General features: G+C 42.2%; 2 protein-coding genes across 16 annotated transcripts in view; one reads left to right on the top strand and one right to left on the bottom strand.

Moving 5' to 3' along the window:
• Window positions 1–10,999, top strand: part of REV1 (REV1 DNA directed polymerase) — an 88,634-nt gene extending 77,635 nt beyond the window's left edge. For 6 of the 14 annotated variants that reach the window (XM_033239016.1, XM_033239013.1, XM_033239012.1 and 3 more), the window contains 10 exons: window positions 611–783; window positions 3,343–3,445; window positions 5,001–5,166; window positions 5,394–5,587; window positions 6,841–7,074; window positions 7,678–7,798; window positions 8,394–8,611; window positions 8,700–8,856; window positions 9,157–9,259; window positions 10,125–10,535. In XM_033239016.1, the coding sequence (XP_033094907.1) occupies window positions 611–783; window positions 3,343–3,445; window positions 5,001–5,166; window positions 5,394–5,587; window positions 6,841–7,074; window positions 7,678–7,798; window positions 8,394–8,611; window positions 8,700–8,856; window positions 9,157–9,259; window positions 10,125–10,236 (1,581 nt within the window). In that variant the 3' untranslated portion in view covers window positions 10,237–10,535. Of the gene's footprint in view, window positions 1–610; window positions 784–3,342; window positions 3,446–5,000; window positions 5,167–5,393; window positions 5,588–6,840; window positions 7,075–7,677; window positions 7,799–8,393; window positions 8,612–8,699; window positions 8,857–9,156; window positions 9,260–10,124 lie in introns of all 14 variants that reach the window. The other 8 variants (XM_033239018.1, XM_033239019.1, XM_033239021.1 and 5 more) reach the window with 3 other exon arrangements.
• EIF5B (eukaryotic translation initiation factor 5B) overlaps window positions 10,151–15,903 on the bottom strand; it is a 65,456-nt gene continuing 59,703 nt past the window's right edge. The window contains exons 22-24 of one of the 2 annotated variants that reach the window (XM_033239027.1): window positions 14,482–14,620; window positions 12,479–12,640; window positions 10,151–12,089 (exon numbers count right to left, since the gene is read on the bottom strand). In XM_033239027.1, coding sequence (XP_033094918.1) covers window positions 11,982–12,089; window positions 12,479–12,640; window positions 14,482–14,620 — 409 coding nt within the window. In that variant the 3' untranslated portion in view covers window positions 10,151–11,981. The remainder of the gene's footprint in view (window positions 12,090–12,478; window positions 12,641–14,481; window positions 14,621–15,903) is intronic. The other variant, XM_033239028.1, reaches the window with a different exon arrangement.

Genomic DNA, 15,903 nt, shown 5'->3' with positions numbered 1-15,903 from the left:
GCAGTGAGCCAAGATCATGCTATTGCACTCCAGGCTGGGGGACAAAAGCAACACTTCGTCTCAAAAAAAAAAAGGAAAAATATCTTTTAAAAGTACTCATTACATTCACTTTGTTGGGAAGGTGGGTATTTTTATTTAATAGTGAGGGTATACCAAACGGTTTTTATTGTTGTAGTTTTAGTTTTTTGAGACAGAGTCTCCCTCTGTCACCCAGGCTGGAGTGCAGTGGCATGATCTCAGCTCACTGCAACCTCCGTCTCCTGGGTTCAAGCGATTCTCCTGCCTCAGCCTCCTGAGTAGCTGGGATTACAGGCGCCCGCCACCACACCCAGCTAATTTTTGCATTTTTAATAGAGACGGGGTTTCACCACGTTGGCCAGGCTGGTCTCAAACTCCTGACCTCAGGTGATCCACCAGCCTCGGCCTCGGCCTCACAAAGTGCTGGGATTACAGGTGTGAGCCACCGCGCCTGGCCACGTTTCTTTTTAATAGATGCTGAGCATGATAGTGAGTAACCAACATGTTTAATACTCAGTTAAAATACTTGAGAACAATTGTTAGGTATATAGGAAAATGGAATGGAAGTTTCTCCATGTTTGTCTTTCCATAGCCAAAAGAGGCAGAAGCTTTTCTTCTGAGTCTTTCAGAAGAAATTCAAAGAAGACTAGAAGCCACTGGTATGAAGGGTAAACGTCTAACTCTCAAAATCATGGTACGAAAGGCCGGGGCTCCTGTAGAAACTGCAAAATTTGGAGGCCATGGAATTTGTGATAACATTGCCAGGTAAGCTCACCTCAAAAATGATATTGGTAATTGTATTTCAGTACAAATTGTATAAGTAATAGAAAATGAAGAAAACCAAGGAGGAGTTTGAATAAAGACCTGTAAACCCATGTTATCTGGTATTCTGTAGAAGCAGGAATCAGCCTAAGGCATTCAGCTTAGGTTAATACACTTGGTTTCAGCCAGGCCCACACACAGGAGGTTGGTTTGATGGCATTCCAGACCTTGGCAGCCTTTGCTTGGCATCTTTGGGCTGTTAACTTTACTGCATGGACAGAAAGAAAGGGCAAGGCTGCAGACCAAAGGGACTGCTATAATTTTTGGACTTGGTGAAACTTTTTTCCTGAGGGAAATTTCAGTGTAGTTCTTAAAAACAGTGATACAGACCGGGTGTGGTGGCTCATGCCTGTAATCCCAGCACTTTGGGAGGCCAGGGCAGCTGGATTACTTGAGGCCAGGAGTTTGAGACCAGCCTGGCCAACATGGTGAAACTCCATTTCCATTAAAAGTACAAAAATTAGCTGGACATGGTGGCGTTTGGCTGTAGTCCCAGCTACTCAGGAGGCTGGGGCAGGAGGATCGCTTGAACCCAGGAGGCAGAGGTCGCAGTGAGCCGAGATTGTGCCAGTGCACTCCAGCCTGGGCAACAGAGTGAGATTTTGTCTCAAAAAAACGATACACAAAGGCAGACTATAGTAGCTAGAAAAATGCTGGTGAACACGGAGAGCAACTTCATTTACATAGGTGTATACATTTAATTGGTAAAAGGTGAGTGAATCACTGTCATGTCTGAAAACTGGTAAAAGCATTAAAGCCTGTTGTTTTGTTTTTGTTTCTGGTGAGGTGGGTCTGGCTCTGTCACCCAGGCGTGAGGGCGGTGGCGTGATCTCAGCTCACTGCAGCTTCCACCTCCTGGGTTCAAGCGATCCTCCTGTCTCAGCCTCTTGGGTAGCTGGGATTACGGGGCATGCCACCACGCCCAGCGAATGTTTGTATTTTCAGTAGAGATAGGGTTTCACTATGTTGGCCAGGCTATCTTCAACTCCTGACTTCAAATGATCCGCCCACCTCAGCCTTCCATAGTGTTCGGATTACAGGCGTGAGCCAGTGTACCTGGCCTGAAACCCTCGTTTTTTGTGTCAGGGCCAACTACTTCATATCAAACTTCATGTAAGATTTGTGACCAATATGAAGATATGTGGTTTTACATGTCATTTTATGTTACACTGTATGTCATCTGTGAAACCAAAGTTTTGAGGCTTTTGACACTTTTGAAAGCTACTTACAAGGAACCATGAAGTACAGTTTCATTGAAGATTAGCTCATGCCAGCCACACATGGTGCATTCATGTGTATGATGATATTGCTAAGTCGTGAGATGACTGCTCTTAAACAGAGAAACTCCCAAGTTACCATGAAAGCAGGAATTACAGATTACAATTAGACAACATGATTTATGAAATACATTTTTTATCAGTTGGTTATCTTGAATTATATTTACTGACGTGTTAATGATATATACATATATCTCAAATAGTAAATAGTGGTCATTTATTTATTTACTTTAAAAACTTACTTATGTAGAGATAGGATCTTGCTCTGTTGCCCAGGCTGGTCTTGAACAATCCTTTTGCCTTGACCTCCCAACATTTTGGGATTATAGGTGTAAGCCACTGTGCCCAGTTTTTAGTGGCCATTTCTATAAGCAGATGAAGTAATGCGATTGTCTTCTTAAACATTTCTATGGGAAAATCAGATTCAATTTATAGTATTTTTTTCTGGGACTATTTCTTGTTTAAAGGCCTGGAACTTTATTTGTTCATTATACATGGAAAGGATCATCCAAAACACGAAATAATTTTCCTTTGGAAAGAGAACTGGTAGTAATTTGTTAATCTGTTACTGAGTTAGTAATTCTGTTTGTAATGGGACACCTGCTCATGCCAGAGAAGCTCAAACAGCTCTGAAGGAAATGATGGGTGAGGTCATCACATCTTTGGGACCTAGTAATGCTGATGGATCATTTGGTCCTCTCTCAAGAGTTCTTAAAGATCTAAGAATTGTTTATTGGCTTTACTGTAAACACAATGAAAGGAGAGTCAAGAAACAACATACCGAGAATTCACCTTTCTCTTCTGAATATTTGCTGTACCTCAGCATACATAATCTTGGAACCTAAAACTTCTCTTGGAATCAAGAACATTGTGTTTACCATTCATTTGTGCTTTAGCTGGAAAATATGTATTTATTTCTGCATGTGTTAGCTAAAATATACCTTTTTCTAAATTTCTCAACTGATTTTTAGTTGACCCAGGTGTCCATTATCGTTTTTACCTTGAAGTTCCAGTGTTCCATAATTTTTCTTTCCCCTTTCTTTGCCAATGTAACTAATTTGGTATTTCTGGCTTCCTTGAAGGGAGACTATGGCATTCACTTTTATAATCTTCTTTGTAACTGTTTACAACTTTTCTATAACTCTTTTAAACCGTTCCATACGACTTTAGTACTAGTGAATACATATGGAATGAAGCTTTTGTTTTATAATTCTGTCACTTACAGGACTGTAACTCTTGACCAGGCAACAGATAATGCAAAAATAATTGGAAAGGCGATGCTAAACATGTTTCATACAATGAAACTAAATATATCAGACATGAGAGGGGTAAGTGTATAGTAAGCTTGTAAATTCTGACTTTCTGTAATTTTTGTGTCATTTGAGGCTTGCTCTCAGAATGGTTATTGCTGGCATATAGGGACTTTATATGTAGGTCTTCAGCTGCTTTGTGATACAAGGAAAAGAGAAACAAAAATTCTTGACTTTTTCCATTTTGATCTCCTTCATTTTAGAATAATTTTCTTAGATTCTTACTGTACTTTTCCAGGGTACCCCTAATTAACCAGGGGCTAATATACATGTCCTCCCCGTTCTTGTTCCTAGAAGTAGATATGACTGTGAGGAGTATGAATACATAAATTTTGTACCTTTAAGTTCCTTTTTAATCAGAAACATATGTTGCTGTCTGCCATATGATGACCTAGGAGGGAGTGAAACCACAGCACATCCAGATGCCTTTGAAACAGGCAAGAGGCATCAAAATGTCAAAACCATAGATTTTTTTCGTGGTTTTTTTTTTTTTTTTTTTTTTTTTTTTGAGATGGAGTTTTTGCCCTGTTGCCCAGGCTGGAGTACAGGGGCGCGATCTCGGCTCACTGCAACCTCCACCTCCTGGGTTCAAGCAGTTCTCCTTCCTCAGTCTCCCGAGTAGCTGTGGGTACAGGTACCCACTACCACACCCTTTTGTATGTTTAGAGACGAGGTTTCACCATGTTGGCCAGGCTGGTCTCAAACTCCTGACCTCAGGTGATCCACCGGCTTTGGCCTCTCAAAGTGCTGGGATTACAGGCATGAGCCACTGTGTCTGGACCCCATCTCTACTAAAAATACAAAAATTAGCCGGGTGTTGTGGTACATGCGTTATAGTCCCATGTACTCGGGAGGCTGAGGCAGGAGAATCACTTGAACCCAAAAGGCAGAGCTTGCATGAGCCAAGATCATGCCATTGCACTCCAGCCTGGGTGACACAATGAGGCTGTGTCTCAAAAGAAAAAAAAAAAAAAAAAGAACCTTTGTAGGTTTAGTTTTATGTGTGCATGTGTACGTTAAGGGTTGTTCTGGCTTGATTGTGGGCTTTGTTGAAGGATTAGTCACTAAGCCAGCCGTAATTGTAATTTCTCCCTGAAATACTGTTACAATGGCACTTTATGGAGGGGTCTGCGGTGTGCCTGCTGTTCACCAGTCCCACCAGTATTTTTTGAGAAGTATTTCATTTTAAAAAGATAAAAATAGTTAAGTTTCCAAGTAGCCTGTCCTCTCTTAGATTTTTTTTTATCCTAATTTAAAACCTTAGTTGACTAGAACATCAGTGAAATATACAGTATTCCACTTGTTTGGATTTTCTGATTTTAAAGACATTTTGGTATATTTTGGGAGAATTGGATACTCTGAAGTTTGAGATGAATGACCACTCACTAGCTAGTCTAGAAATTGTTTTTGTAATAAGTTATATAGAATGCTGTTGTTTGAATACTTTCATTTACCTTTATTCTAGAAACAGGATCTAGGAGTTAGTGAAAAGGATTTGCTGAGGATTTTGCTTAGCTGAATTCATATTTTACTTTAGTTTTCCTGGAAGCATATTCTTTATTCTGGGTTCTAGGTTGGGATTCACGTGAATCAGTTGGTTCCAACTAATCTGAACCCTTCCACATGTCCCAGTCGCCCATCAGTTCAGTCGAGCCACTTTCCTGGTGGGTCATACTCTGTCCGTGATATCTTCCAAGTTCAGAAAGCTAAGAAATCCACAGAAGAGGAGCACAAAGAAGGTTGGTGGTCATCAGTGGGGTTCTCGTTTAGGTGCTGCTTATGTCCTTGGAAAGACGGCAGTTGGTTTTAAACTTGACACAGCTTTATGTGATTTAAAAAAATTATATTCTTCATTATGATGAATCAATAATAAAGTTTTTTTATTTGTAATGGACAGAGGAAATCAGGGATTAAAGGCCCTGCCCGATGATCTGAAGAGGCTATTTTATGTATTTTCTCTTTGTAGTATTTCGGACTGCTGTGGATCTGGAAATATCATCTGCTTCTAGAACTTGCACTTTGCCACCTTTTCCCGCACATCTGCCGACCAGTCCTGATACTAACAAGGCTGAGTCTTCAGGGAAATGGAATGGTCTGCATTCTCCTGTCAGTGTGCAGTCAAGACTTAACCTGAGTATAGAGGTCCCGTCACCTTCCCAGGTACATTTTTATAGTCCTAAATATAAGTACATTTTATAGTCTTAAATATAAGTACAAAAATACAGGTTTACAAATGAAAATGGCATTTTTATTTCTTCATCCATTTAATCAAGAAAGGGAGAACGGGTCACTTGTTCGGGTAGATCATGATGTTGGATTCTAAATAAGCAATAATTGGGTTGAATGAAAGTGCTTTTGCAAAGATTTGCCACTCTTGCAAGTTGTAAAGCATAGCTGAAAGGCAGTCCTCCTGTGGACTGCCATTGTCTGTGACAGTGGTCATCATGTAGACTTACTGTATTCAGCAAGGCAGCTTTGGTGATTAGTGGTGAAGTAGAGGCCTTATGTCGAAATGCTTTTGCAGTATTTGCAAACAGGTCTCTGGAGTTTTGGATGGTTTAATTCAGCTTGTGTGGGCTGTACATGTGATATGCTGTTGGCATCCCTTGGTCCTTGAAAGTAAGGTAGCACCTTAAGCTATATTGGGCAAGTTTATTTGTGCCCCCGCACCCCCTGCATGGAAGGAGGCAGGAGATGTTAAATACTGGCTGTAAAACTAGGGGAAGGGGCAATGCTGATACGCTTGTATGGTGACAGATACCCACAATTAGTTACTCCTGGCAAGGTAAGATTGGCCTACCCAGTTGATGGGGTTGCATGTTTCCAAAGGGCCAGATGTGCATGGACAGGTGGAGGGAGGCCCTGGTCAAAGGAACAGTGGGTTCTGTCCTGCAAGTTAGAGAAAATTCAGCTTCTAGACACCCTTTCTTCCAGTGTGCTGCTGTCAGAGTAGAATTATTTGTATTTTTGGGCAGTCTGTCATCTGAGAGGTGAACTTTTGACTCAGGACTGTTAACCTGTCCAGAATTTTAACATGTGCCTCAGGCCTTCACCCCTCCCCAGGGGTGAGATCTAATTTGAGCTTCACCAAGGCTATCCGTATCTGTTGACCCCAATTGCAGGACATTCTGTGAGTGTATTTGGACTTACCTGGTCATGTGGTAGTGGCCAGGAGTATATACACTTTTCTCCAGACTACACATACTACTTCAGGCTTCAATGACAAAAGGCCAAGACGTTCCAAAAATGTGCTGAGTTTTGGGGGTGGCTTTCCTAGCTTGATGATCTGTCTGTACCTTACATTGATTATCCAGTGTTCAAATTGAAATTCAAAGTGGCATGTTAACTCCCAAACACCTCATCTCTGAGCATGCTTTAATAAACTTCAAACTCGTATGTTTGGCATTTCATAGCTTGATCAGTCTGTTTTGGAAGCACTTCCACCTGATCTCCGGGAACAGGTAGAGCAAGTCTGTGCTGTCCAGCAGGCAGAGGCACATGGCGGCAAAAGGAAAGAACCAGTAAATGGCTGTAACACAGGAATTTTGCCACAACCAGTTGGGACAGTCTTGTTGCAAATACCAGAACCTCAAGAATCGAACAGTGACACAGGAATAAATGTAATAGCCCTTCCAGCATTGTCACAGGTAAGTTAAATATGGGAACCCTCTGCTGTCGTTTCAGTATTCTCACCCCCTGCTCCAGCTCAGGACCTGTCTCCCCTCCCTTTCTCCCCTGTATCTGACACCACTTCTACTGGGGAGGGGAGGGAAGAGTGGGCTTGTCTCCATCTCCTGCATCTGCAGGATGTAGACACTCAGAGCAGCCTCCCGCTGAAACCAGCAGAGAGAAGAGGCGGGGGAGGGCATGATAAGACAGACGCACATGGATCTGACACAAACAGATCCGTGGCCACACTTGAATACAGTAGAGTGGAGATGTGTCATCCTACATGAGGCTGCAACAACCTGAGTTCCTGTTTTCCTGTTCTGCTTCCCGTTTTCTACTCGTGCATTTTGCCCAGGTGGTTCTGCTGTTGTAGTGGGTTTTTTAAGTTAGTACTCTTAATTCCTTATTCTTGCTCTAACCATTTGGAAGATGTAATCAGCTTTGGTATTACGGAACTGTTAAGAATTCGTACAGATCAGAAAAGTAAGATTTGAAAACAAAATCTATTTGGTGAAAAAAGATAAACCAGCTCCCATCTGGAAGGAGTTCAGGTTTGACTTTGACCTTGTCTTTTCCACTAGGTGGACCCTGAGGTATTTGCGGCCCTTCCTGCTGAACTTCAAAGGGAGCTGAAAGCAGCGTATGATCAAAGACAAAGGCAGGGCGAGAACAGCAGTCAGCAGCAGTCAGCCAGCGCATCTGGTGAGCCTTGGAAGTGGCATGTAGCAAAAATGAAGATAAAGAGTAATGGAGTCACTGTTGTCTCATTATTGCAGTATATAATGGCCAAAGTCTAAGCTGTTAGTTGCATTAAAAGCTCTTCATATTGGGATAATATCTGCTGTATACAGTATGAGTAAATATTGTCCTATTTTAGTTGGATTTGTGTCTGTACTTTCAGGATTTAAACACACCACTTTTTACTTTTTTAAACAAGTTGGGATAGGACATTACCAGAAGTGTTTTGAATACTTGTTCAGCTAGTTGTCCTTTGAGATGAATACATCAAAGGATGTAGGTTCAAAATGCATCACAAACGCCAAACCCACATTTATGACTACCCATCATAGAAGAGCAACATGCCAAAGGCCGAATTAGTAAGTGGCAAAGCAGAGAGAGAACTGGAGAGCCTGCACTTTGGGCCACTGCCATTCACTGCCGCTCACTTGGGGCAGGAGGGGAGGTGTAGGCTAGGGAGCCTGTTGTATTCGGGAGGAGAAAAGAGAACCCAACCTACTATCATCCAGACTATCCGTACTAGCAATTTGTTGAGGATCTTGTATCTATCTTCTCTTAGTGCCAAAGAATCCTTTACTTCATCTAAAGGCAGCAGTGAAAGAAAAGAAAAGAAACAAGAAAAAAAAAACCATCGGTTCCCCAAAAAGGATTCAGAGTCCTTTGAAAAACAAGCTGCCAAACAGTCCTGCAAAAACTCTGCCAGGGGCCTGTGGCAGTCCCCAGAAGTTAATTGATGGGTTTCTAAAACATGAAGGAACTCCTGCAGAGAAACCCCTGGTAATTCTTTAACTTTGACCTTGATGAGATCTTAATGTACCTGGATAATGTGTGAATACAGCAATTTTATCCTTTGTTTTCTTAACAGGAAGAACTCTCTGCTTCTACTTCAGGTGTGCCAGGCCTTTCTAGTTTGCAGTCTGACCCAGCTGGCTGTGTGAGACCTCCGGCACCCAATCTAGCTGGAGCTGTTGAATTCAATGATGTGAAGACCTTGCTCAGAGAATGGATAACTACAATTTCAGGTTGGCTTGGCCTGTGTTAGATGGCCCAAGGCTGAGATGTAGTCGTCTCATGATTTGAGAACATAAACAGACTAAACTATGTAGATTTAACCCATTTCTCTAACTCTAATACGCTTAAAGCAGCTACCCCAATATCTTTTAAATTCTGGGGCTTGCTTTGAAAGGTAACAAAGCCCATTCCTTTGATAGCTATTAGCGGCATACTTGTAGAAATGCAGTTTTCCTTTATCCGTGTAGATTTCTGACTTTCTCCTTCAAAAAGATACACTGGTCCTCATTTGAAGTTTTTCCCCTTCCTAGATCCAATGGAAGAAGACATTCTCCAAGTTGTGAAATACTGTACTGATCTAATAGAAGAAAAAGATTTGGAAAAACTGGATCTAGTTATAAAATACATGAAAAGGTAGTAATTCATCACTTTTATCAAATGGGAAAACATGGCATGTCACAATGGCTAATTGAGGGTGTAGAGAAGTTTGAAACTTTCAGGAAAACTGTCCTCATCAGGGTTAATGAAAAAGTGATATCCATTATTTTGCCATGTGGACTAGGAAATAAGGTTCCAAGTGTGTTGCCCTCAAAGTCTTACATGTGATGAGGAAACCACAGGAAGTGGGCTGGGCGCAGTGGCTCACGCCTGTAATCACAGCACTTCACTTCGGGTGGCTGAGGTGGGTGGATTGTTTCGAGACCAACCTGGCCAAAATGGCATAACCCCATCTCTACTAAAAAAAATACAAAAAAATAAATAACCTGGGGGTGGTAGTGCCCACCTGTGGTCCCAGGTACTTGGGAGGTAGAGGCTGCAGTGAACCATGATGACACCACTGCTCTCCAGCCTGACGGCTTGTCTCAAAACAAGCTTTTTTTTTTTTTTAAGTGTTCTAGGATTTGATTTTTTGAGATGGAGTCTCGCTCTGTCACCCAGGCTGGAGTGCAGTGGTGGGATCTTGGCTTACTGCAAGCCTCTGCCTCCTGGGTTCCAGAGATTCTCCTGCCTCAGCCTCTCAGGTAGCTGGGATTATAGGCATGTGCCACCACGCCCAGCTAATTTTTGTATTTTCTATAGAGACGTGGTTTTACCATGTTTGGCCAGGCTAGTCTCAAACTCCCGACCTCAGGTGATCTGCCCACCTCGGCCTCCCAAAGTGCTGGGATTACAGGCATGAGCTGGTTTTTTTGTTTTTGGCCAAAATCAATTTTTATTTTTAAAAAGGAATAGTCTTAAGGACTTTTCCTGATGGCATTTCTTCTCTCCTTACCTTTAGGTTGATGCAGCAATCGGTGGAATCGGTTTGGAATATGGCGTTTGACTTTATTCTTGACAATGTTCAGGTGGTTTTACAACAAACGTACGGAAGCACATTAAAAGTTACATAAATATTATTACCAGGGAGCCTGGTGCTCTCCGATTGCTGTGCCCTAAGTGCTTGTGAGGTATTTGCAAAGTGCATGATAGTAATGCTCGAAGTTTTTATAATTTTAAATTTCTTTTAAAGCAAGTGTTTTGTACATTTCTTTTCAAAAAGTGCCAAATTTGTCAGTATTGCATGTAAATAATTGTGTTAATTCTTTTACTGTAGCATAGATTCTATTTACAAAATGTTTGTTTATAAAGTTTTATGGATTTTTACAGTGAAGTGTTTACAGTTGTTTAATAAAGAACTGTATGTATATTTTGTACAGGCTCCTTTTTGTGAATCCTTAAAAACTCAACTCTAGGAAGCAACTACTGTTTATTATACTAAAAGGCTGAAAAACCTCCAGGCCAGACTGCTAAGCTCTGAAATTCCTGAGAGGTCTCAGACCAGGATTCTACTTGTTCCAAGAAAGGGTAAAGCTTCTAAACCATCTTATTCTTGTCTCCAAGCATGAACACAGGAGCATGTTAAGAAAATCTTTACTTCTTCCATGTGGAGAAATCTACATATTATGAATTAGAAACTCCCTCACACCCACTTGAAGATTTTTTTCCTGGGAACATTGTGTCCCATAGATCAGAGGTTATATTGTCTTTGCCTCTACTGGCCATTGAGAAACTTTGATGATAAAAAAGAACGGTATAGATTTTCAAACGGATATAAAATATTTTTATGCTATATGTTATGCCGTAACTTTAAAATAAAAATGTAGTTTAAAATTCTCTGCTAGTGGATATTTGGAACTTTTTCCTCAAACACCCCACACTGACTTCAACAAAACCCTAACACTAGCTACAGATTACCACTATGAATCATTAAGTTGTGTCCACAACAAGTTAGAAGCACTAAGCCCAAATATCAGGAAATGTATGTATGATGGAATTTTCTAGGACAAAACAGATCAAGATTAATGTATAAAAATCTCTACTGTTACCAGGTGCTGGCATACAAGGTAGTGTGATAGTTAGTTGGTAAGGTAATTCTTGTCCTAGGAGGACAACTTGTGGGAGAGAAGCTACACTAACATGGAAGCCTAACAGAGCTTGCTGGTGGAGGTCTGTTTTCTTTCTTTATTGGTAGTTTGGTTTGGAACTGTGATGATTACAATGGACTCATGACTACACAAGCAGTAAAAAGCAGCCAGCTGTGCTTTTACACCATGGCTTCACACAAAGCAGATAAATACCAGAATGCCTAATTAATTTTCTATTTTATAAAAGCCCTAAAGGCATATGGCAGAAGAATGCTGGAAAAATCACTGTGGGAAGAATATGCATAAATAAAGAAGTATTTCTTACATCAAAAAAGTCCCAAGAATCACAAAATCTGCAGAAGCTTGGTTAATCAAATACTGCAGTACTGATTTAATCAGTATAAAATCGAAAGAGCTTTAGATCTGTAATAAAAATCCAAATTTGGGGAAGGGCAAACTTTAAAACAGCAGCCAAGTAGAGAAGGGTTGGGGAAAGGAGAGGTGAGTGAACAGGCACATTGGAACTGTGGGGACATGTAATTGACCACTGTCAAACCAGTGTAAGTTTCTTGGTTTCTCATGGAAAACATTTTATACACCTACTTTTCTTCCTTCCATACTTAAGTCCATCAGTGTCCAGATACATCTGTTCCATTTTTTGTCTTATTTTTGGTGGGATATTACAACACAGTATTGCATTTACTCCAGTTCCTGCTCCGTGTGAAAAAAAATTAGATGATTTCAAATACTTTCTTCAGCTCCACAATAAGCTGCCAGTCACTCTTCTGCATTTCGTCTCTGAACCAGTCTTTGAGTGCATCAATGGACTGCCGGCTGATCTGCAATGCCCGAGGCACAAACAGGGTAAACAGAACATAACAAACATGTGCCAAAGAAAGCTGTGGCCCCAGATGCTCGCTCTCACCGTAATAAAGCTTATGCAGTGCTTGCCTGCCTAAGGGAGTAGAATTCCAAAATCACATCTGGTTGGCATGTCAGGCACAAGGGGATCTAAAAGTCCTAGCTTTCTCTGTTGGTGCTGCTTTCCTGATGGGGCAACTTCCTCAAAAGACAAGGCCCAGCTAGAGGTCAGGCCCGCCCTAATGGGGGATCCAGTCCCATCAGCTACTACAATCAAACTGAAGTCCAAGGAGCTACTGGGTACGGGTGACCTGAGAAGAGTGATTCCCCATTTCTTAAAGTATGCCGCTTTTGCTGAAATACTTACCTTACTGACAAGAATGTCTGTAGCTTCAAAATGTCTTCCAAACATTTTGGGCGACTCACCAGGGATAGGTTCTATTTTTACACAGACTTCTTGTCCTTTTTTTGCAACATCCACTTGTTTATGGTTTATTTCAATACTTGTTACTATTCCGATGTCAACAAACTGTAAAACGACACATTACAATGCATGCTGAAGAATTCATGTCAATCACAGGCGCCATGGCTGGACAACTGAAATAAGAACTGGAGCAAAAGCCTGTTTTAAAAAGTCATGGCAGTGTGATCCTTCCTTCATCCCTTAAGGTCTCACAGTGTAATGTTTTGGTAAATTAGGCTGGCACCACCAACACCCTGTACCCTTAACGACGGCTGTAAGAATGACAGGAGATAATGTGCTTTGCAAAACATTCCAAGTGCCCTGTTGACCCAACGTCATTTCATATTTTTGCTCTACCATTTCACGTGACAGGTGCCATAATGGAAGGGATCAGCAGGCACAAAGGGTCTGAGTCAGGAATGAGCTTGAAGTGGCTGGTGGGAATGAAGTCAGAGTGAGGACTGATCCTGAAATTTTAAGAATGATGGCCTGTGAGCAGATGAGTGATGTGATCTCAGAGTTTGGGGCAAAAAGCCCTGACTCCTTTGTGGAGAAAAGGATTCAGGAGAGGAAGAGTGAAAAGAGAGAGAGCGCTGTTTCATTTAGGAGGCCAAAGCCACACAGAAAATAACACAAATAAATGTCCTGGCTTAGTCCACTGAAATGGCAGAGAATCAGTGACAACTTGGAAGTGCCACTGCCTAGTACAGGAACCGGGTTTGGGGCAGGGAAAGTACTAGATGAGGCTGGAACATCTCACTGCACCAGAAAGGAAGAAGATGCTCAGACGACTGTGTGTCAAGGATACAGGAGCCAGTTTAAATGAGCTCCTGCTGACCACAGTGGATCATCTATCAAAAGAATAAAGGTAATGGATTATATTTTTAAAAAAAAAAACCCTGCTAAGTCTATGACTCAATAAAAAGGTCAGTGGGAAGAGGTTCTTTATAAGAAATCGGGGGACAGGTACATCCACAATTTTGCCACCATCTATGTAATAGCTGACAGGCAAGGCTTGCCAGTGGGTACGGAAGCCACTGGGATCAAGGCTGTTGGGAAAGAGGATGTCCATTAGGAACTCCAGGTACCAGATACATTACAGAGTAATTACAAAGGGGCAAGTTTCTAATGGAGATGATTGGCGGCTAGCACTTTCCCCAGGGAATAAGAGCATCAGCAGCAGTGAGACAGGCTGGCTTATGCAAGAGGCAGGCACACAGGGAAACTGCATGTCTTCCCAATAATTCTAACCTGGTCGGGAGGGAGAGAAACATAAATCCAAATGGAGAAGGAATTTGCAAAACCACCGGGACACTTCAAAAAAGATGGAGGACTGTTCTTGACTGAGGCTCAACCACAAAACAGCCCCAGTGCAATGCAGTTTGCAGGGCACTGAGCCAGATCGGTGGGGAGAGTTACCAAGACATCTTTGGGATAATTGGTGAAATGTTGAGGGCTGCAAATTATAGGATATTGTTGAAATATTATTCATTTTTCTCAGGTATGCTGATAGAAAGGGAAGGTAAACATGGGTGTTCATTATACTCATTTTTAAGCTTTTCCACAGGCTTGAAACCTTTCAAAATAAAATAAAAGGCAATAAAGTGCTGTGGAGCCCAATTAACTGAAGCACTGAGATCAGGGCTAAGAGTCAACACTGACTATGGAGCACTGGTATTTACCAACACTGAAGCACAGCAGGTGACAGGCTCTGCTTGTTTTAAAGTTACCACATTTTCTTCCTACTGAGGTAGAACACACTGAAACATTTGTTAAGAAGGTGGAGACCACACTAAATACACAGCACAATACTGTGACCTACAAGAACAAAGCTGTGTTGCTATGACTCTTGGACACCCATTTACTGCTTTAAGAAATGACCCACAAAATGTACAACTAGAACTTACATTTTTGCTTGGGACACACATGGGTGTCCCCTGTTTCACCTGACCTGCTTCCACTGTCACCCCCATCACTATCGGATCTCGAGAATTAAAAATGTACTGAGGGAGGATTTTCATCTTGCAGGGAAATACTGCTATGTGCCTGAAAGGAAAAAAAAGAATTTTTAAGCTTACAGAATCACTTAAACAGAAAAACTGCAGCTGAACATCAGGCTTCTCGCATTAGAGGAAAGCAGCTTTCCCCGCGGCCACAGGAGAGGGGCAGGCAGGCGCTGCTTCCTTTTCTTCTTAAACTCTTCCTCCCCATTCTATTGCTTCCCAAGTCTTTGCTTTCTTCTCTTTTAAAGCCCTGCCTCCAACAGAAGCCGCATCACAGGAGCATTCTGTTCCTAGTCTAAAACACTGAGCTTGGCTGCTGAAGATGTCAGCCAGTCTGGGGCTTAGAACCCAGGCAGTACCTGGTGATAGGCAGGGCTTCGTCTGGCACATGTGTAGGCTCCTGGGGGACCACAGAGGCATCAAACCATATTATCACCCTCCTTTTCTCCACCACATTCCCAAACCATTGATCCAAAAGGCCACTACATGATGACCCTGCTTACTGAGCACACGCTTAAAGTGCTTTAAAAGTTTCCGACAGTCTTCTTAATCAAGCAGAATTCTCACTTCAGGTTTCATGATCTAAAATGCGCACATACCAGTCTAAATCCTAATATTTACTAGTAAGCGCCACTTAAAAATGTATCCCAAACTACACCATCACTCCTGTCATCACTGTGGTCTGAATCACCTAGACCTCTTGCTTGGACTATGGGAGCCTCCTGCCAGGGTCTTGCCACTGACTTCCTAACAACCCAAGGTCCACATAACCCAGTGAGCCAGTCTGATTGTGAACACAGCCTTGGCAATGGCTTCTTGCACAACTCAGAGCAGCTCAATCCTTCCCATGGCCTGTAAGATCCTTGACGATACAGGCCCCACCACCCTCTCTGACCTCATTTATCACTGTCCCCTCTGGTCACTCCGCCTCACACTGCTGTTCTCTCTGGACATTCCCCATGTGCGCTCTGTCTGAAGAGATGAGATGCCTTCCTCAACCACATCATTAATCACAGTCCCTCCTCTCCTTATCTAGGCCCTTCCCTGCTTTATTTGGTTTTTCAGCACTTGTCAACATGTGCTGATTGTCCTGCAATACGAGCCTGTCTCCGACAAGGCACAGTGGCTCACACCTATAATCCCAGCACTTTGGGAGGCAGAGGCAGGTGGATCACTTGAGCTCAGGAATTCAAGACCAGCCTGGCCAACATGGCAAAACCCTGTCTCTACCAAAAATACAACAAATTAGCCAGGCATAGCGGCGTGAGCCTGTAGTCTCAACCACTCGGGAGGCCGAGGTGGAGGATCACTTGAGCCCAGTAGGCA

Source organism: Trachypithecus francoisi, unplaced genomic scaffold, assembly GCF_009764315.1.
Source record: "Trachypithecus francoisi isolate TF-2019V2 unplaced genomic scaffold, Tfra_2.0 Lachesis_group17, whole genome shotgun sequence".
NCBI classification, from domain to species: Eukaryota; Metazoa; Chordata; class Mammalia; order Primates; family Cercopithecidae; genus Trachypithecus; species Trachypithecus francoisi.
Note: the sequence above shows the minus strand (reverse complement) of the source record. Positions and strands in the feature narration are given on the sequence as shown.